The sequence below is a fragment of the Mastomys coucha genome, unplaced genomic scaffold (assembly GCF_008632895.1).
Source record: "Mastomys coucha isolate ucsf_1 unplaced genomic scaffold, UCSF_Mcou_1 pScaffold8, whole genome shotgun sequence".
In the NCBI taxonomy this organism is placed as follows: Eukaryota; Metazoa; Chordata; class Mammalia; order Rodentia; family Muridae; genus Mastomys; species Mastomys coucha.
In genome coordinates this window covers 32,099,605-32,122,084 of record NW_022196914.1, presented here as the reverse complement: position 1 = coordinate 32,122,084, position 22,480 = coordinate 32,099,605, and the positions used below count along the sequence as shown (strand labels likewise).

At 47.4% G+C, this 22,480-nt stretch overlaps 1 protein-coding gene across 1 annotated transcript in view; it reads left to right on the top strand.

Annotated features, from left to right (window-relative positions):
• The window catches only part of Adamts16 (ADAM metallopeptidase with thrombospondin type 1 motif 16), a 118,336-nt gene extending 98,069 nt beyond the window's left edge, over positions 1–20,267 (top strand). The window contains exons 19-23 of the mRNA XM_031360307.1: positions 8,740–8,941; positions 9,034–9,228; positions 11,810–12,034; positions 17,829–17,976; positions 19,074–20,267. Of these exons, the coding sequence (XP_031216167.1) occupies positions 8,740–8,941; positions 9,034–9,228; positions 11,810–12,034; positions 17,829–17,976; positions 19,074–19,189 (886 nt within the window). The 3' untranslated portion in view covers positions 19,190–20,267. The remainder of the gene's footprint in view (positions 1–8,739; positions 8,942–9,033; positions 9,229–11,809; positions 12,035–17,828; positions 17,977–19,073) is intronic.
• Positions 20,268–22,480: the final 2,213 nt, after the last annotated feature.

The following is a 22,480-nucleotide window of genomic DNA, read 5'->3' as shown; positions in this document are numbered from 1 at the left end:
GCTGCTGCTGCTGCTGCTGCTGCTGCTGCTGCTGCTGCTGCTGCTGCTAGTGGTGGTGGTGGTGTTGGTAATGATGATGATGGTGATGATGATGATGCCTGTCACTTCTCAGTACTCATCTCCACACCCCACTGTCCAGTATTCACAGACGCTCTCAGATTTATATATAACAAGAACAACAATACTCAGCTTTTTCTTAGCCAGCTAACCTCCCTGAAGGTACTATGGACTAGTGCTGTGACTGGGATGTACGTGCTGTCCCTCTGTGTCCTCTGATGCAGAGGACTGAGACTGAGGCTGGGGAGGGCACGGGCTGATTTCACACACTGTGACGGAGGCTGGGGGACTGAGTCTGAGAATAAGCATGTCCAATCGGCTTCTTCAGTTTCTCTCTGAAAACTCATCGCATTTAAGGCAATTTGCGGTTTCTCAGTCACCACTGCTCTAACGTGGAACTTGAGAAGGAGCCTAACCAGAGCCTGCTGGGCTAAGTCCTTGAAGTATTCCCACTGGCCATGTTCCCAAGCCTCAGGGAGTTAGCAGCTGTGCTCCAGGCTCCCACAGTCCAGATGCACTAGATACAGAGTGTTTGAAATGTACTCAAGACCCTGGAAAAGATCCCGTCAACATATTTACATAGGTATGAACATCCAAGAAACCACAAAGTAGACTGTCAGAAAACCATGAACCAGAGGGAATCACATCATCATACCACCATGCTTACATATATGTGGTGAAAGAAGACGCTCAGTAGGAAAGCAACATCTCCTCGGATGGGCCTGGTGAAGCTGCCACCAAATCTGCACATATACGGCTACAGTTGTGGGCTGTAAGGGACGTGGTAGGAAAGCCTCTGCTTCACAAAGGGATTACTAACCTAAGCCTTTTACCACCAGACCCTTTGGTAAGACATTTACCTCTCCCGGCCAGGTGACTGCATCCCCTAGTGAGATTGTCTTCATAGAAAGCTTTGTGTCTGTGTCTCCTTTTATTGAAGACCAAATGATTCTGTGTCTCCCTGTCAGCCATGGATGGGATGCTAGGCTACTCAGCACAATCTCAGGGGCATCTTTTAGGATGGGTTTAGATGATGTGTTTATTAGCATATCCATCTTCTGAACAATATGGGTGGCATGTCTCCCTTCTCAGCTAGCAATGTGGCACATCCTAGGAAAAGAAAGCTCCCCAGGGAATAAAGTGTCTTAGCTGTGAGGTTGTCCCATTGATGTAGGATGCAAGTTCATGTCTGTGTAGCTCATCTTTGTCTAAATATTGTAAGGTGGACATTCCCTGGCCAGTGAATAAGATGCCTCTTGGAGCCTATGACCTAAAGGTTTTGGGCATGCACAGGAGGAAGAAAGGTCTCATTCTTTTGGGGGACATCACAAGGCACTGTCTAAAGCAACACAAAAGACCCAGCATTCCCATTTCTCCACTCAGTAGACCTGAGCAGCAGCTCCTGGGAGCTGTTCAAGTACTTGCTTACATTTTCTATAAGAAGCACAGGATTTGTAAGAGCTACTCACAGGCGGTTCTTTTCTGTGCTGACTTACCTTGACAGCCCCAGGGCATTCTTCCAGCTGTAGATGGAGGATGTAGGCCACTTTTTTGGTAGACCTTTCTGGTATTTCTCATTCAGTGAATTGCTTTTTCCTCTTTAGAAATGCTTTGATGCACCTGGTTTTCTGTAGCTTTCCTCATTCATTCTTCCTCCCTTTCTTCTCATTTGTAGAATTTTAAAAATTTACAGCATCGATTGAATTTTGACATTGTGGTCTCTTTACTACTTTATAGTAGTATGTGACAGGAAATCACTGAAATGTGTTGGTCATGGTATTTGTTCACAGCAGTAAAATTCTAACTAAGACAGTCTTCCACAAAAGAGGAGCAAAGATTTGAATCCAGACAGCCTGGCCCAGTGTCACTTTTCTGTTTCACAGTACACTGCCTCTGTGGTCAGAATCCAGAAAGTGGACAACTCTGTAGCCAAGGTCAAGAACAAGGACAGGCTTGACAGGCATAACCCTGTGAGCAAATGGATATGACTTGATGGGTTTCTGCATCCATAGGAAAAATGAGTTCTCACCAACACAGGTTCACTGTGGTGAGCCTAAAAGGAAACTTTGTAGAATGGCACACTGCTCAACACAGAGCAACTTCATGTCTGTGCTCAGGAGATGGAGATGACCACTGTGAATATGTGAGACTGTACATTTTCTTCAACCTGTGAATTTCACAAAGGCAGTGATAAAGTAGCCAGCTCTGGAGCGTGCATTCTGCGGGCAGTTAAGTGTGAGCCACGTCAATGAGTGACATAATGCAGTTGCTTCCAGTGGGCAGATCACCTACAGAGGAGCTCTGCTGATCCTTCCCACAGACACAGAGGCCTCTCTATAAGCCATCCAGTCAGCTTCTCCACCACCATTTTCCAGGAACCCGGATGTCATCGAAGGCCCCCCAACTCCTCTCTGCTGTGTGATGCCACACTCTGATTCTAGATCCTTTCTCTCAACCATGTCCCTGCCGGGCTGGATTGTTTCTCTCATGCTGTCAGCTTGGAAGCCCATGGAATCCATCTTAACACTGATAATCCGAAATGTGCCTATCGTTACCATAGGCTTTTTCAATGTCTATCAGGTTAAGAATTTTGCCTGGTCCATGGGCAAGGGATCCAAACCCCACAGTGCAGGATGGTATTCACTCAGCTAAGCACAGTGAAGGCATTAAATGGCTTGAAGCCCCACAGCTGGGATGGGAAGCTTTGCTCAGGAGTGGACAATGGCTGTGGTTTAGGGACGAGAGGCCAGGATCCAGCTTCAGTGCAGGGGGCTGCATTGGTAGCAGGAGCTGAGAAGGACCACTGGCTATTGATTGAAGTTGTCTATGAACAGAGGCTCTGCAGGGTGGGTCATGAGTCATCAAGACATGGTCTTTGTACCCACTGATTTTTAAAACTGACAAATTTACAAAATACACAGATGGCCTGAATATTTCTTTTCATTTGATATCAATAACTGTGAGCCATTTGCTTACTCTGTTCATGAAGGGCCCAACCCTTTTGATGAATAAGGATCCACCTACCAGCCCAGAGCACCTGTTTTCAGTTTGAGTTTTTGGAAGAAGGGTGGACTACTCCTACTCATCTTGCTGCAAAATCGCTTCAACTTACTTTTATTTTTTCACTATATTCGACTTTTTCCTCAGCCACACCTAACTTGACAGCAGTCCCACTTGATGATTGGTCTTGACTGAGTCATCCCAAGATTCAACTTCGTTTTCTTAGAAACAAGCCTCTTTTTTTTCAGGCTCATGTTTCACAAATTTATGCCAAACCTAATTACATTACACAGTTCCAGTGACAAGCTCAGCTGGCATAAACAGGTTTTAACGGCTGACGCAGCAGGGTGGGTGAAACCCAAAAGACATCAGTGGCAGAAAAAGGCTGTGAGGATCCAAGGGCACGCTTGGCACCTTTGAGATGGCACTTCAGTAGTAGGCAAGGCCAGAGAGCTCCCTGGCGAGGTGAAGGGTTCCAAGGAGTGGATGCCTCGGTTCAGTGAGAGTGCACACACACCAGCTTCTAGTGAAGCTCATGTGAGCTCAGGGGCAGGGAGGAGACCACCCAGGCCATGTGTCTGATGTCTCAGGAAGAATGCAGACACACAGAACCACCAGGATAGAACTCCATCTGAGGGGTTCTTTCCTGAGAGGGGAACAGTAGAGCACTCAGTGGGAGCCTGCCAGTGAGAAAGTGCTAGTGTGGTTTGCTGACAGGGTGGTTTAAGTACAGTCTGGGCAACCTGGGCTAGCTCCCAGCTGTCAGTTCCCCCATTGCCTCAGCCTGACTTGTCCAAGCACAGCCTAAACAAGACTTCCTCCTACCTTTGACCTCCATGGGCGAGAAAGTCCCATACTTCCTGAGGTGAATTAACTACGAGGCTTGGAGGAGTATGCTATGGGAAAAAAATCTCCACTAACCTCCCAGGTGGCTTTGCTTCAACACTTGGAGGCTTGCAACCTACCTCTATAAAGGCACATGAGGTGGTGGCTAGGTTCCTGCAGAAAACCCTAAGCAAAGGACTCTTACAAACCCAAGTGCCCAAGGAGCAGATTCTTCCTCTGCAGGAGGCCAGATGGAGCTTTTGGAATTTGAACTCTGGGAGCCCTGCTGTTTCCAACAGAACCAGGGCAAATGTGGGCCTCTGTGCTGTCTACGAACAGAACTTGGGTCTAAGGACCATTCTCACTCCTGCTTCATCTCACTCACTCACTGACTGCCTGACTTTCTCAGAGTCAAGGCTGGTCAACAGGAGTCACTTCTGATGTGCTATCAGGCTCAAAAGGCACACCCTTCTCTCCCCATTCCTGGTGGAACTACATGAAGAGCAGATTCCCCAGAGCCCATGACTCCATCTTCATTCAGGAACTCTTCCTTCCCTTCAGGAGGCATTGTGAGAAGTTTACTGGTCCAGCCCAGTGTCGGCAGGGAGAAGTCCCTCAGATGAACACTTCTGTTGGAACTAGGATGAACTGAGACCATTTAGAGAGGGTGAAGGTCAGCTCCCAGAATAATCCTTTCCTTGTCTTTACCTGTGTAGATGAAGCTTCATGGTCTCCCTGATTGTTTGCAATGACAGAGAATATGCAACGACAGGGCAGTAAGGGAAGAAAATCTGGTAAAAAAGAGCATTCTGGCTTCTGATAAGTGGACCTTTACAAGCCCTTGGCTCCTCGCAGTTTATAAAATCAATGCCACAATGACTCCTTTGGAACAAGCTTTTGATGTCTGGCTTTGCACGCTTCAACGGAGAAATCCCGAATCTCGGCGTGAAAACAACCCTGGGTCTGCGTCTGGCTCATTATAAATCTCTACTCCGGCTCTACAAAGGAAAAAGAAGTGGTCCAAATCTTTGAGGCTAAAGAAAATGAAGGAACTGTAAAGTGCCAATCCTCAAGGTTCTGGAGAGGGCCTGGCACCAGCCCTTGCCCCATGCCAGACAGTTGTCAGGCGTTGGCTTTCCCTTCTGACCTAGATAGCAGGGCTAGACACTGCAGGAAGTCCTAGAGAGACACATCACAGCAAGCAAAGACGGTCCTGGCCTTCTGGTCAGTGCACGTCTGCCTTCTGTGTAAACTACCTTTAATAAAAGAAAAGTAGGAGACGGCACAACAGCCATGTTGCACCCTGATTTCTGAGCCTTCGGCACTTGCTACATGTTAGACGGACCTGGAGATTCTGCGTGCATTGTTCAAGAGATAAGCACATGCCTGAAGACTGTGAGGGTCTACCAAACCTATGTACCTGGCTCCACCACTCCCGAATGTGCATCTGGTTACCTAGCAGGCCCACAGAGCAGTGGATAATGACAAAAATGCCCTTTGGCAGAGGGAGGCTAGTTCCTAAATTCTCATCACCTGATAAGAAAAGAGATCTACAGGTCATCAAGCATCTGTCTCCTCCCCTACCCTTCATCCATTGACCCCAGCTATGGTATAGCCTGCTATGCTCTAAATTAATTTATTTCCCCCCCTGTGGAAAGGGCAGCTTCTTCAGAGTGCCTGTGTCTGCTGCTGGATATGAATTGTTATATTTAAAATGTCTCACTTAGAAAGGGTAGTGGATCCCAAATGACTTACACATGTGAAGATGGGGCTTCGTGTGGCTTCAGAGCTTGGCTAGCACCCACTCTCTCCCACCACAGGAGCAGCTGGAAGTGCATAGCTGCTACATACCAAGCATGCATGTGCACTGGGTGGAGGTGTCACTGAGCTCGTCAGGGATCACTTATGAATGTAAAAAAGGTGGTTTAATGAGGGACCTGAGTGTACTGATAGATGCTGTTATCTGTGAGAGATGGGTTATAGACACAGGGATGTGAAAAATTCACCAGCCGGTAAATGCTCAGGCTGAAGCCTCCACACTCTCACTGTTCACTGTGTCCCCATCTGTCAGATGAGGTACATTGTTATATGTACCCAACTCTCCTCACAGCTTCTTACAGGTCTTTAAAAATGGGTGTGGGAGAATTTAACTGAGAAACATCTAATAGCTGGTGTGTCAGTCCATGCTCTGCTTTCTATAACAAATGCCGGGGATTAATCAGCAGAAAGGGGGGAAAAGTTAATTCTGGCTCACAGTTTCAGAGGTTTCCATAGCTGTTCCCCTGGTACAGGGGCTTGTGGGAAAACATGACATCAGAGCAGGAATGGTAAAGTGAGAACACTGTTATCTCATAGTGACCTGGAAGCAGATGAGAGACCAGAAAACCTGGAGTCCCAGCATCTCTTTCAAGGGCATGCTCCACTGACCTAACTTCCTGTCATTAGGTCAAACCTCTTAACATTCCCTGCCTATTGAAAAGGCACAGAGGGCTGGTACCAAGTTTTCAACACTCTGACATTTGGGACATTCTATATCCAAACTTTAGTAGCTATTGATCAGTACAGATTCTTAATGTGGAACAGATGATCCCACGAAATACAATGTGTACTCTGGGAGAAAGCGGCAACTCTCACTCTAGCTCAGGGCCATGGTGAGATCCTCACACAGAGGCCCTGTGAAGAAGACACCACAGTGAAGGCCGGATGCACCATTCCCTGCCTGGGAATTCTGACTGGCTGAGGAAAGGTAGCTTTCTTGTTTCTACCAATAATGACAGGCAAATTAAACAAAGCAGTCACTGCTGGTCCCTACTCAGCTCAGCTCAGGGAACCTTCCCTTGGTCAACAGAGGAGCAAGAAGGATTGCAGCTCACTCCTAAGCTGGAATGAAGGCATTTCCCCTGAGCAGCCCCTGTGAAGCAAAGCAGACACTTGGCACTCGCAGACACAATCTGCACGATCTCTGTGCAGAAGGCTTTTCTTAATGACCTGCAGTTAAGGGAGAAGGGCAGAGACCAGATCAACCCGGTTGGAGTGGCTTAAGATGGTGGAGACAGGAGACTTAGGGAGGAGGTGTGGAAAGCCTGTGAGCAGCCAAGATGTCTTTCACAGCCCCAGCGTGGACACCAATTACCATTTATAAGGCTGCAGGGCTGAGAGGGAATGTAAGAAATGGGAAAACATAAAAACAACATGAAAGCTCACAGAGGTGGCCAAAGAGCAGCCAAGAGGATTCAAACACAGAGCTGTCACACCACAGCAGCAGACAACAGTCCCTCGCCAGAAGGATGTGCCATTTATTTGTTTAGCATGTAATAAAAAGCACTCATCTTGCTGATATCGAAAATCTGATATGTTCCTACAGCTGACACGGGATCAGTTCCTCGACCCCTTGTGTATTTCCTTTTTATGTGTTTCAAAATTTACATTACTGGCCTTTTATAGCCTGCTTCATAGCGTAATGGAATCTTTTCAGGAATAAAACAGCTCCTTCAGGCAAAACTGAGTCCAAGCAGGCTGATACAGCTGAGGTTGAAGACCTCGTGGAGTTAGATGTGGCTATCAGCAGCTCAGGGTGGTACTTCCCTTTCTCTTCCAGGAAGTTTCCCTATCTCTTCCAGGAAATGCCATCAGCTTCCTCTCCTTTCAGATTTACCACCCTAGCCTTAGGACTGTCCAAAGAGTTCCAAACTCAACCAAGGAGATGGCTTAATAGGCAAAAGCCACAACTTAATAAGCAAAAGCCCCCACTGCAGTGTGGGTCCTCTTGGTCCCACTTGTATCGGCTGAGCATCATGGCCATGAAGCCCTCCTACACAAGGCCATGCAGACATCAGGCTAAGCTCCAACCTAGCAGGGCACCACTGGGCTGCACTTGGACCCACCTCCATGCCATCTTCCTTCTCAGCCAGCACACCTATCGACAAGGATGCTTTTAAAATGGAAGAGAGAATCCACAGTGTAGCATTGGGAGAAAAACACTGTGAAGAGACTGATCAGATGATGGAGTGTGTCACATTTTAACAAAAGAACTCCGCATGGCCTGAATGGCTACAGGGAAAATCAAATCAAATCTGAATTATCCAACTGCTAAGAAAGACGGGGTGCTCAAAACCTTGTAATCAGAAACAAACAAACAAAAACAAGTTGTAGGAGGAAAGAAAGGAAGGAAGCAGCTCCCATTGCTGATTGGAAGTACAGTGAGTTCTTTGAGAGCTCCATGTATTCATACAATATGTTATGATCATATTTACTCCCCACTACCCATCCAATTCATCAATATCTCACCCCATATCCACATATTAAATACCATAATATGTCAGATATGTTAGCATGGTATTGTGGCACCATCATATGTTAGATAACAGAATGATACTGTAGCTATACTTTTTAAAACATGAAGAATTTGAATCTTCAAGGCATGCACATAGAAATAACTGTCTGAAATTTGCACAAAAATTATATTGAGATAGCTGTATCTACAATTTGCACACAAGTGTTATGGATGACTATTGAAGCTGAGTGCATATAAGCACAAAGTTCTTTTACTTAGGAAATGATTAAAGCTTCCTATTTTATTTTTTAAAAAAAAGTTTAGAGGGAGAGTGGAGATCTGTTCTATGGTGGGTTATTGATATGTACAGGAAAAACAGATCCCCCTGAAAGTTTGAGAGACAAACCCAGCACCAGTCTAAATGACCACTCTATGAAAGGCCATTTCTGTGGCCTGATAGCACTACATTTATGAAAGGAGTCACTGGAAAGCCATGGACCTCTGTCACCATATCCATGTGTCTATTGCCTTGGAGCCATGGCACCGTCCCTCCCCTCACTGTGGGCTTCTGTGTCTCCTACCAGCTGGTCTGTGGGAAACTGGAGCACGTGTAGCCGGACATGCGGCGGGGGCACCCAGAGCAGGCCCGTGCGGTGCACACGGAGGGCACACTACCGTGATGAGTCCATCCCAGCCAGCCTGTGTCCACAGCCCGCACCCCCCATTCACCAAGCCTGCAACTCTCAAAGCTGCCCACCTGCTTGGAGCACGGGGCCCTGGGCAGAGGTAACCACGTGGGCTGAGAATGGGTGGGTGGCTGGACCACACATTGTGGACCGCTCTTACTGAAAGTCTTGCCCACTTGCTTTCTTGTGCAGTGCTCCCGGACCTGTGGGAAGGGGTGGAGGAAAAGAACAGTGGCCTGCAAGAGCACCAACCCCTCAGCTCGAGCACAGCTGCTGCACGATGCTGCCTGCACTTCAGAACCCAAGCCTCGGACCCACGAGGTCTGCTTGCTCAAGCGCTGCCACAAGCACAAGAAGCTACAGTGGCTGGTATCTGCCTGGTCCCAGGTATGCTCACCGGATCCCCTCAGAGTGGGGTCAACCTCTACTCTCCCAGCTGCCTGCTTCTGCCTCCTCTACCTTCACTGGCTCTCCTCACACTGTCAATGTTCGGTTTCCTACACTTTGAGCCAGTCGCCGCCCTGATTCATGCTCTCACATCACTGACATCCATGCCAATCTTCCTCAGTGGCCAATCCCTCCTCACAATGATCCCCGTAACTGAAGAATATCGGTAGCCTTTATCAAGCCTTGGGCAGATTAGAGAGAAGATATGCTAATTCAGAAAACATTTCTCAAGGTGGTCTTGATGGGCAGCCAGTTTATGTTTGGAGAAATGCTTTAAATTGCTGAACGATGGGCTGTGTAGCCAGTGACAGCACTGGTGTAAATGAAGGGCACCTCCTCTTTCATAGTGTTTGGGAATATCCAGACCCTACACAAGAGGACAAGCCATGGAGATATGAGCTTAGAGTACAAGTCTTCCTGATTAGCTTTGGCTTAAGTGAGACCTAAAGGGCCTCAGAAATCTTGCCACACCAGTCAAGGATGTACTGTCTACATAGAGTATTAAGAAATCATTGTTCTGAGTTCCAGGACCGCCAGGGCTGTTACACAGGAAATCTCTCTCTCAATCTCTCTCTCTCTCTCTCTCTCTCTCTCTCTCTCTCTCTCTCTCTCTCTCTCTCTCTCTCTCTCTCTCTCTGTCTTTCTCTTTCTCTTGTCTCTCTCTGTCTTCTCTCTGTCTGTCTCTCAAAAATAAAAATCAGGAAATAAAAGAAAGAAGGGAGAAAAAGAAAAGGGAAAAGAAAAAGAAAAGGAAAGAGAGAGGTTGGAGCAGTGGCTCAGTGGTTAAGAACACTGACTGTTTTGACAGAGGTCCTGAGTTCAATTCACAGCAACCACATGGTGGCTTACAACCATCTCTAATGGGCTCTGATGGCCTCTTCTGATGTGTCTGAGGACAGCTACAGTGTACCTATATAAATAAAGTAAAATAAAAAGAGAGACTTTATTTTAAAAAAAGAAAAAGAAAAGAAAAGAAAACTCTATTCCTAAAGGTCAGATCTCCAGTTTCCTACAGCAGCTGAGAAAGAAAGCCAATACTTGGTCCTGGTCCTGCTCCTACTTCTCCGGGAAGAACCTAAGGTGCCCCATGTCCCCTCATACCTTAAGAAGTGCTTTGCTTAGGGAGGAAGACAACCCCTGGGCTTTGCATCTGAGACAGTTTGTCACTGAAAACTAAATTCAGTATTGCTTGCTGTGTAAAGTAAGTTTGCAGCGTCTAGTCAAGAGCAGATGTTCCCTTTCTCACCATGAGCAAATGGCTACCTGAAAAAGCTGAAAAGCTGCTGGGCAAACCTCTGAAGCTGCATGTGAAAAAGAGCAGGAGACTTAGGCTGCATACTCTCTGTGTCCAGGGAGGAAAGCCTTGACATGGAATTTAAAACACCAAGCTCTCACACACACATATACATGCAGAATACGTATATACACACACACTAATGCTCACACGGACACACACACAAACACACAACATAGAGTTGTCTTCCAGTGGGGACTCTGTCTCAGTTGAAGAGGTCCCAGAAGGCACTTGGAAGACAGTGAGTGTGGGAACCCCCACTCCCTTAGATCTCCTTCTGGCACCTTGGCACAATGCTCCTGAGGCTGCCCAGCATTGCGGATCTATCCTAGCAAAATCAAGTGCTTCCTCCCCAGGCCCCCTCTCTCTCAGATCTGGGATCCCTGCTGCAGACACCAGCACTGGCCTGTGGTAGGATGTTGCTCTCACAAGCCATTTCTGCTTAGCAGACCCTTCAACCTCTCCTGTCCATATGTCAGTGTGTCCAGGCCTCTCTGCTCATACTAGGACTGGGCTGAAGGACAGCTCAAGCTTGGCTTGTATCCCAGAGGGAGCAAATGCTCTCACTCCTGTGCCTGGTTGCTTTCTTTCCAGGAACCACTCAGGTTTCTAGGAAAGGATTCTGAACTCGGGAACACTCTAGAGGCCCATATTGTGGCTGCAAAGTAGGCATGGGGGCAATACAGGGAGCTGTGATTCATTCCACGTCTTTGCTCATAAAATCACTCTGATGTTATCAGTGACAGGCCAACACTTAGAGTTTTCAGTAAAAGTGTCTTGCAATCATCCCCATGTGGTTTCTCTCTGGATCGCCCCTATTTATTACCCACAATGCCATGCTTCTGTGCTCTGCTAGTTTTGTTCTTGTTTTGAAGCAGGGTTTTAAGTTTGCCATCCTTCTGCCTCAGCCCCACAAGTGTCAAGACTTCCTGTGACACAACACTCAACCCTGTGCCACAACACCCAACCCCATGCTACAACACAAAACCCCGTGTCACAACAGCTGACCCTGTGCCACAACATCCAATCCAGTGCCCAAACACCTGACCCTGTGCCACAACACTCAACCTTAGATTTTCTTAACGTTGGATATTGTAACACCTTTTTAAATGCCAAGGTCCAAGCCGTGAAACATCTATGTTTATATAAGTGTTAAAGCAGTTTCATCAGAGGACCCTTCACTCATTGATTTTGCTCAAAAGCCCTTCTCTGTATTCTTCGCCATAGTGCTCAGTGACATGCCAGAGGGGGACACAACAGAGAGTTCTCAGGTGTGCTGAGAAGTACATTTCTGGAAAGTACCGAGAGCTGGCCTCCAAGAAGTGCTTGCATCTGCCAAAGCCTGACCTGGAACTGGAACGTACCTGCGGCCTGATTCCCTGCCCCAAGCTCCCTCCATATGCTGCTGCAGGCCCTCCAAGAGGCAGCTGGTTTGCCTCACCCTGGTCTCAGGTAAGATGCTGATGTTGAGGGTTGGCTCACGTTGGGAAAGGGTAGTTCCCTGTTGGGGTACAATCTCTAAATCCCACTGAGCTCTCCTGGTCTTTCTCTCCTGCATGTGGGTGGCCCCTCGAGGGTGGGTGTGGCTTACTGAAGATGGACTCCACATGCTGCTGAAACTTATTGGCCCCCTGTGTATCACTGTAAATGTTTATGCCGTCAACTGCAAGGAAATGTAATACTCTTGGTAAAACCTGGGCAGAGATCCCCAGAGATGGGTGTGAATGGAAAAAGTATGAGATCCATAATAAATCAGCAGCGATTGGTTTATAACTAACCAAGAGGCTGTGTGAAAAGGAGATGGAGATTTTCACGTGGTGCCTGGGCCATGGAGCAGCAAGCAGCCTGGGCTGAGGGTCTGCAGGGTTCATCCAGGGCAGCGGTTCTCAATCATGGATCATGACCCCTTTGGGAGTCTAATGACCCTTTCACAGGCATCACCTAAGGCCACCGGAAAACACAAATATTTACATTACAATTCATTATAGTTGTGAAGTAGCAGTAAAAATGATTATATGGTTGGGAACCACCACAGCATAAGGAATGTTATTAAAAGGTTGCAGCATTAGAAAGGTCGAGAACCACTGTTCTAGGGGTTTTGGCATCCCCGCCCTTCTCCTCTTTACCCACGGTCTCACCTCTGCTATGACTTCCTTCCTATGGCCTGACCTCCTTCCATGTCTTGTTTCTACCTGACTTCTCGGCATTTGAGTCCCTTGGGCTTCTGTTTCTCAGGCCCTGGGTTCTACACATCCATTACTCATCTGTGCCCCACCTCGTCACTCACTGCCTGGGATTGGGTTCTGAGTGTCCATCACTCCTCATCTGTGCCCCACCTCCTCACTCACTGCCTGGGATTGGGTTCCGCGTGTCCATCACTCATCTGTGCCCCGCCTCCTCACTCATTACCTGGGATTGGGTTCTGAGTGTCCATCACTTATCTATGCCCCGCCTCCTCACTCATTACCTGGGATTGGGTTCTGAGTGTCCATCACTCCTCATCTGTGCCCCACCTCGTCACTCACTGCCTGGGATTGGGTTCTGAGTGTCCATCATTACTCATCTGTGCTCTGCTTCCTCACTCACTACCTGGAATTGGGTTCCGCGTGTCCATCACTCATCTGTGCCCCGCCTCCTCACTCACTTCCTGGAATTGGGTTCCGCGTGTCCATCACTCATCTGTGCCCCGCCTCCTCACTCATGGCTTGGTGCTTCCAGATTGGGTAAACTCAGGCCTGCATGCAGGTAATGTACCTCCAGCCACCTCTCTGCCCTGCATCTGCTCAGGATAGTCCTTTTATGCTGCTCTGTTCTAGTAGACAGAGGCACAGCCCAAGACCCACTTTCATAATCCACTTTCTCTAGCTAGGCCTTACTTCCTAAAACTTCTGTCGCCTCCAAAAACAGCGCCACCTGCTGAAGATTAAATATTGAAACACCCAATCCTGTGCAGGATGCGTTATGTTGAAACCTCGCCAAGTGTCTGTGCTTAACTCTTCAACCTGATGGCCACATGCATGTATGTAAGTTTCTAAGGATTTAAGAGCCAGACAAACTCACCACTCACTACAAGCAAAGCACCGTCTGTCTTCACAGTTTTTCCTGGGGAGAGAATAACTGTTTGCAGGAATAGGTGCTGGGTCAAAGCCCCAAAAGTAGTTAGGGTTTGTGGTTATGTGACCCATGACTAGTGGAGTTGACCAACCCAGATGGTCCATCCCAGCCCCAGCGGTGATCAACTCTATAGTCTGTGCTTTTCTCTTGGAGTGCGTAGAGGTTTATCAATACTTTACTTGACCCAAACCTAAAACCTACTGCACTTCTTCAATAGCTTTGGTGGGTCTTAAATGCCCAGTCTAATGAGTCATTTGTATCAACTGACTACAGTTTATATCCACTGTGATTCATTTATTGATGCAATACCATAACTTTTAAGGAGCAAGAAATAGCTTATGTTGTATGTTTGCCATAAGCATTTGTAACCATGACCCTGCCCATAAACTGTGGAAAGTTTTCAAACGGGAAAATTTTCAGGTAGTAATGGATGGTCTGTGACTGGTTGATCTTCCACCACTCCAGGCCGGTTTAGTCTTACCCCAGTTAAAGGACATCGTGGTGATTTCTATTGGGGGTTAGCCTCAAAGGGTTTTGTTTATCCTCTCAGGTTATAGTGTACCGTGGTTTAAGGTTGACCTAAATCATTTCAGTCAGGACTGAGGATCCGGTGGTTCCCACACTGTTGGGGGCTGGGAACAGCGTGTTAAACTCGAATACCTGTTAAACTTTTCTCACTTCACTTGTCAGAGATGAGTGTTTCAAAGTTTGACAGAGCAGGACCAGGATAGTCCAGCTTATTTGAGAAGGTCATTGACTATGTGGGGTGAGCAGCTGTGTCACAGATGACACTGTTGGCTTCATAGATGACAACTATGACTGAAACCCTGTGACAATTGTAGAAAAAGAGAGGGGAACACACGCACAGTACACAGTCTGTACCATCAGCAGATTGCTCAGTGGACATCCTGAGAAACCCCAGGAAGATGGCAAAGAGTTGATGGTCCAGACTCTCCCCTGAACATTCTTCCTCCCAAAGTTGCTGTCATTGACTTGGCCACAGTAAGCATCCAACTGAGCCTTCTGGCCCCTGCTGGCTCCCTGCCTTCCAACCCTGGGGCTGCTGGCTCCCAAGAGCCCCAGGAGCATCTTATCTGTGATGAAAATCCTAAACATACAGCTAAGTTTGAAGCCACTATATTTGCATACTTGATACACAATTTCCACATTTCCCCTTCCCTGGAGAGAAAAAGAAACACACATTTTCTAACTTCATATTTTCTTTTCATCTCCTTGTATATTGCAATCTTTATTGATTCAGAACATTGCCAAAGTTTTGAGCTGAACATCTTTTTTCTTTCAGTCCAATGCTGGGAAGTTGAGAGGCTGTTTCTTACACAAATATTTTTTCCCTATAGAGAATTCTCAAATTCTCTAAACCATGGTTTCTGAATCACCAGGAATGGTACCAAGCCTGAAACAGAGAGGGTGGGGCCACTGGGAGGTGAAGGTGTGAAGTTGGCATTGCTGAGGGCCTCAGTGCTTGCTGCTGCACTGCCAGGCTGAGGACCACACACTGATCAGTGGCTTCACCAGGAACCCTGAGGCCAGTTGCTGAGTCTCTATGACCATCAATGAGTGCTGAATGCTGAGATCACAGCCTGATACAGAAGTGTGTGTGTGTGTGGGGGGGTGATTAATAGTTGTTAATTAAAGGAATCAGTCGATGGCAAAACACATCAAACCAAACATAAAGGTTTTAAATCCTCGAAGTGTACCCAATCTGTGGCCGTCAGCCTGCAGAGGAGAGCTAAGAATGCCTCCCAATTTAGAATCATAACATATAAAACAATAGGAAATATTTTATTCGCTTTACATCCTGATTGATGTCCCCCTGCCTAGTCCCTCCCCTTCCCACAGATCCTCCCCCATTCCCTCCCCTTCTCCTCTGAGAGAGTGGCAGCCCCCCACCCCAGTATCCCCCACACCCTCGCATAGGCTTTCTTTTGGTAGCTCGATTACTCGATTTTCAAGAGTTGGTCTTATAGAAGATGTTATGAAGCTGTTATAAGGTTGGACACATTTCACTGTCACACTGAGTAGAATCCTCAGCTGAACAGGAACAGGTTCAGTTTGAAGATTGAGAGGCAGGTGGGTAGAAATGGCTGCAGATGTCCCCAGTGAGACCAAACCCATTGATGTTTTGGTCCTGTTTGCCCATGTCCCAAGAGCTGAACAGGAGGTTGGGGTCGGACAGATGTGCACAGAGCACAGAACAAAGGGCTGAAGTGAGCTTTTACAGCATGTCAGAAGTATGATACACAGTAGGAAACCTGCTGACCCACTTGACCCTGGAGAGACTCAGAAACAAACCATGTGGCTGCCCAAAGCATTATTTGTCCTGGTTGCCATAGTTACAAGTTGATACTGAACTGTGGATGACTTTCACTGATCTTGAAGTAAAGGAGTATAGCTCAAGGAAATGTTCCAGTCATAGGCTTCAGGGCCTGACAGTGCTTTACCCAAAGAGGAAGAAATGACAAAATGCAGTTCCTTCAGCTGAGATTCCCAGCACTGTGTGTCCAACTTCCCTCCATCCTCACTGGGGAAGGGAAGGTGATCTGGTCCCACTGAATCTGAGGTCACCCTCTATGCTCTGATGGTGGCAGGCAGCAAAGACAAGCTCACCATCCAGTTGTCTGACACTAGCAGGCTGGTATGGACAAGGGATTGCTGGTTCCTCTCCGAATGCTCTAGTTCCTTGGAGTGGGACAGCTCCAGTGTGCTGCCTTGAAAGTGTGGGTGAGCAACAGGATTGAGTCATGCATGTCCTGAACTTTCACAGTACGATTCTGGCAAGTTACACAACTGTTCAGTTTGCCTGCCACATACCAGGACATCTGAGAACTGACCTCATCTTCTTCCAGGTGTCTCTTTAATTGCTCACATTCCTAACATACTTGAGCCACCAGTCTTGCCTGAAGACAGCTGATATCATCCAGTCTAGACTTGTGCTGTTTTCTTTCTTGGGTGAACTACTCTCTGAGGACCCATGAGAGTTCATCTGTCAGTCTCTCTGTGCATCCTGACACTTTTGCCCACAGCTAGTGTCAGAGGGTTCCTATGCAGTTTTTGAGGCACATGTGCCTTGACAGCTAGTGAACACTATTATCTGAAGCTCATCCTCCATTTTCCCTGCATTACTGCTGATTACAGTGCTGAGACATGATGCTCTAACTCAAAGAGCCCCTGGCTGGCATGCTGGCCCAGTCCTAGAAGTCCCGAGCCTGTAGTCTAAAAGGTTCTGACTTTAACACCCCTGTGGCTCCCCAGACTTCTGAGGAAAGGTGCCATCTTGTCCCCAAAGACGCTGTTCCTTCTTGCCATGAGAAAGCAACCTGGTGTCTTCCTGCGTGCACTAACTTCCTATGTCTGTCAGTGACTCATCCAAGAACATTCTAGACAGAGGCTCATATCTGGCGTTAATCCTTAATATGGCTGCCTTGAAGGCAGAGGAGGTCAAGTGAAGGATCAATAGGGTTTGGAACCATGAGCATGATAAGGCCAGATTCAAGAGGAAGCCTCCAAGAGGTGAGAAAGTACCTGTCATTGGACTCAGTGTCAATCAACAATCACATAACCTCAAGTACGTTAAATAGAAACCAAAATTAGGTGGGGGAAAGCTTCCTTGATTTTTTTTTTAACACACGTGTAACCTGTGATAACTTCCCTGGAAACAGGATCTGAGTCCTTTCCTTTTTTACACTGTCAATGATTTGAGGAAATCCTATACCAATCCACAGACAACTGTGTTCCTGTAAAGACACTGATATCTTTAGCAAGTATGTTGTATCCCAACATCCTGATCCCAAGAAGCCTTAGTCAAGGCTGCAGCATTACATCCCCACCCGAGAACATCCCAAGAAGAAGGGTGATGGCAGCCAGGTCACGGAGCACCCACCACATGGGCTGGTTTGTCATACTCTGGGAGAGAGCTAGACATCTACCACAGTGCATACTGAGGGCAGGGTAAGATGGAGCTGCCATGCCTGCATGGTCCCCAAGCACCATCTCACTTCAGGGATCTCCCCCTTTGGCCATCTCTCTCTGCCCTCTGGTGAGTGGGCATGCCAGTGGTTGAGCTGAGCTGACATCCTGGAAGCTTGTGACTGTTGTGTGTTGCTTTCTGCAGTGCACAGCCAGCTGTGGGGGTGGTGTGCAGAGGAGGACCGTACAGTGCCTGCTGGGAGGACAGCCAGCCTCGGATTGTTTCCTGCAGGAGAAACCTGAGACCTCCTCAGCGTGCAACACCCATTTCTGCCCCATTGCCGAGAAGAGAGGTGAGTGCCAGATCCTCGACTGAACGAGTGTTTCTAGGCATTTCTGGTGGTGATGTCAAACTTCTGGAGACATTCCTTAGAAGATCTCAGGGGACAGGGGTGCTGGCTGGAACACCCAGGAGTTCAGGCCTTCCCTTCTTTTCTCCTCCTCCACTTTTACAATGAAATTTTACAATCACAAGGCTATCCCTGCCACTCTCATACCACTCCAGAAGGGCCAGAGCTTTTTTGTGATGTCTCTCTCCTTTAAAAACATATGCTTACATCTTTTTGTATGCTGTGACATTAGAAAGACCACTTTTAACGAAAGTAACCTTGAAATACACAAAACCTCCATATTCCTTGGGTAGACTCTAAAAGCCATCCTAGTGTACATACAAAAGGCCTTAGGCAATGGATGAACCTAAATACCCTGGATGCCCGGACTGAACCTTAGACCAGGTCATCTGGGAGGCAGTCTCTGGCTGGGCTCATCCTGAGAACCCAAGTGGATAACATTCAGTGTCCATGTTTTATACATTCTGAGTGAACAAGAAGTTGGATCAGTGCATTTAACACAAGAAGACCCCAGTTTTGTAGGGAAGGTTTTATGAAAATAAGTGTCCTGCAAGACCCCTTTAACACCCCCTATTAATAACTGTCTGCTTGCTGTGACCAAATACTTCAAAGGACGTACCTTCAGGGAGTTGTCCCGCCCCCACAAACACACTTTGGCTTATATAGTACCTGGGGATACAGTCCTGGTAGTAAGGGTTGGACGGGAGATGGAGCAGGAGTGTGAGGTATCCATAATCAGAAGGCAGAGACTGGAAGGAGAGCCAGGGCCAGGCGCTACAGCTTCAAAACCCACCGTTTCTAGTGAATCTCAGCCTCCTAAAGGTTCCATGACCTTCCAGAAAGCTATCAACAACTAGCAACCAAGAGTTCAGACAAAACAGTCTCTAGGCGAGGTTTCCCATTCAAACCACAACCAGCCTGGAGGGGAGCTCTTCTTTGCTGACAACAAATTCACTTCTCTTTGTGCAACAGAGGCAGCTGGTAGAGTCCAGTGCTGCTGGGCAGAGTCTCAGGCTGACATGCAGTGTGCTTGTTTGTAGACACCTTCTGCAAAGACCTCTTCCACTGGTGCTACCTGGTACCTCATCACGGCATGTGCAGCCACAGGTTCTACAGCAAGCAGTGTTGCAACACCTGCTCCAAGTCCAACCTGTGAGCTGGGACCAGACCTGGTAACAAGAAGATGTCCCATGGCAGAGAGAGGCCAGCCCTGAGAGCTGCGCAATGTGCACTGGGATGCATCCAAAAAAGACAGGAGCTGGAAGAAGGACTGTGAGTCTTCTGATCTAGAGTAGATCCATGTGTTTCTGAGTGTGGGAACACATAGCTGCGCCCACAAAGACATGTTCTGATCCTCTCCTGTTGGGTGGGGAAGTGGGATCCTGCGGGCTGGCCTCCTGCACGTGGATGGGAGAGTCGGTGCTATAGTGCACAGGTAGCAGCTTCCTCCCCTCCCCCATGTTTGCATCCAGCCAAATCAAGTTCTAAAGACAGCCAGGCCCAAGCTAACAAATACCGGCTGTATTTCTTAAAAGAAAAAGACCAAGGAATCAGGAAAATATTCACGTATCTGCCACCTTGCATACCTGCCTCCCTCCGACTTTGGAGACCCCATTTTCACCATGAAAGGTTTTGGACTTTGAGGGGGCAGGTATGGGCTAACTCTTTCCTGTCCCAGTGGCTCCTGGAACAGGTACCCGCAAGTGGGGGGGGGGGGGCTCTGATATAGGGCTGTGTATACTTGGAAATGGAAAAACAACATTCCTGCTAAGGTGCTTTCTGTACTTCCGGTCTCTGGGTGGGAGGAGCAACTTCGACACTTTGTCTTCTTTAGCTTTTTACAGTGAGTTTCCTGTCTCAACCCATTTCTCAGTGTTCTGTTTTCAATGAGGGATCAGAAGCTCAGGTTACATTAAAATCTATGTGTTCCTGGAAAGTAAGGGTCCCCTGTAACAGAAATCAGTCAAGGGGCTAATGGGCTGTTAGTGTTAAGCCTCAGGCAATGGTTTGTATGTTGAGTGGTTTTTAAATACATCCCATAAGTTTGATTGCTTCTGGACTGAGAGCAAAGGCCAATGACCTTCAGAGGAAAGGCCCACGGCCACCTCCAACCTCCCTTCCCCTCTCCCTCAGTATTGGTGCTTATTTCTGGTCTCCACACCTAGGGCCTTTCCAGTAGAACCCAGATATTTATATTTGCTGAAGTTTTATAATAAATTTTATATTGTATGGTGTGCTTTTGGAACTGCTTCATGATTTTTTCATGAGGTCTACTGCTGAGGTGAAAGGATGGCGGGGGATACCAGCAATCTCTAAGAGGGTTTTAGAATGTCATGGGAAAACTGTGATAGGCCTAAGAGAAAATTCTCCACCCGTGTCATGGAGGAGAAGAGGACAGATTTGCAGGAGAGATGGGCAGGGGTAGGTGATGGAGGTGTTGTGTGGGAGCATTTATGCAGCAATCCCTACTGGCTCTGTCTGGAGCTCTCCTGAGATGCAGAACCCACAGAGGTATAGAGAGAAGGCATTCAAGTCATTGCTTACTGATTATAGAGCTCAAGTTCTGTAGTGGAAGCTTACAGTCTGGAAACAAAATAGATGTCATCACCATTTAGACTTTGAATCTCCTAAGAGAACAGGCTGCAAACTGAGGTACAGCTTCTATTCAGGCTGGCCTTTAATCCAGTGTGTAGCCAGGAATGACCATGAACTTCTGATCCCCCTTCCTCTACTTCCCAAATGCTGAGATTATCAAGGTGTGCTGCCATGCCTGGATTATAACGTTCTAGGAAAGGAACAATAGCTTTGTCCCTGTAAAGCAAGCTGTCTACCAACCAAGCTACCTTTTCAGCGTTGGACAACTCTTCAGAGGGAACCTCTATTTCTTTTTTCTGTAGAGCCTTCAGCTCATCTGCTAAGTCTAACTCATATGCTGGAACAAAATCTTCCTTTAAAGGTTAATAGTTCAAATGTTAGTCACATTTAGAAATCACTTTTACAGAGCATAGTGTCTGCCATTGATTTGACCAGCACATCACATGCTCTGGCCAAATGAAACAATCAGAATAACAAGTATAGTACTCCTCCTGGCTCAGAGGTATCCAGCCCTAGCTGGGGCCCATGGGAAGCCATTGCTGTTGCTGAGATTGAGGCAGACCCCTTACCACAAGGGATCATCCACTGATCCCCTATGGGAACGCCAGCTCCCGTGGCTGGCCCACTCACCCAGGTAGTCTGCTTCACTTGCAAAGGACCTCTGCTGCTACAGGAGCACACCACAGCCTTGAATACAGGCCATCTCATCTACCCATGTGGAGAGACTCCACAACCCATCTTACACACAGATCAAGAGAGAAACTCTATATAGTGATCCCTGAAGAAACAGACCAAAACAAAATCATATAGGATGCTGTGTGACATCCTAAGCCTTAGTTTTTTAAGTCTCACAACCATATTGATTCTCTGATCCTTTAAGGCAGTTCTCCAAGCCCCTGCCAACAGAGACAACTTCTAGGAACCTGTTATTATCTCCATATATGACTAAGATATAGTTGCAGTCCCACAAGGAGATAACATGAAGTCACAAATTGGCATAAGCAAATACAGCTGGGCTCCACATGGATAGGACCAGACAGGTGTTGGCTTCTCTACAAGGAGAAGGGCAGCCTTCTACCTGGTGCTGAAGACAGGACAGAACCCTGAGTTTGGAGGGGAGTGAATGGAGCAGCCACCATTTGCCTGAGGCTCTTCTCTCAGGGAAAACTGTGATGGGGAGCTGAGCCAGATCTGCCTGTCAGGATGAGCAGAACTCAGCTCCTTCTCTGCCTTCCACTTCAAGACTATTGCTACTCCTGTTCTTTTTCAGAAGAGGACTGAAAGGATCTCACGCAGGCTGTGCCAGGTCTGACCAGAGCCTTTATCTGTTCTCTGCTGTCAACACTGGAGCATGCAACTGCCCAGTACCACATTTTGCTTAGGATATGTTTAGTGTTTGCTGAATGTGGAGGGGAGAGGGATGATACTTCGTGTTAAACAGCTCTGGACCTGCAGCTCTCATTACATGGGGACAATCATTCCAGTTTCAGTGGAAGGAGCAGAAAGCACTGGACATCAAGGTGTTTCCCAGGCAAGCAGGCTGTAAGATGCAAAAATGATTTAGACCAGAAAGCAGGAGCCCAGCAGTGACAGCAGCCATGGCAGCCACAGCATGAGCCTCTGTCTCGTGTCCACATACATATTTTCATTCCTCTCTGTGTGGTGCTTCCCCTTGGTACATACTTCTGTTACCACAATGGTCTAACTTCTTCGTCTCTGGGCCAGGCATTCTCCATAAGTAATTCTCAGTAAGGCTCCAATCACCAGAGTAGCTGTAGGTAGATGCCCTGACCACTCTAAAAGAAGGACACACACATACATCTTCGGATAAACATGGATTTCCTTAAAAGCA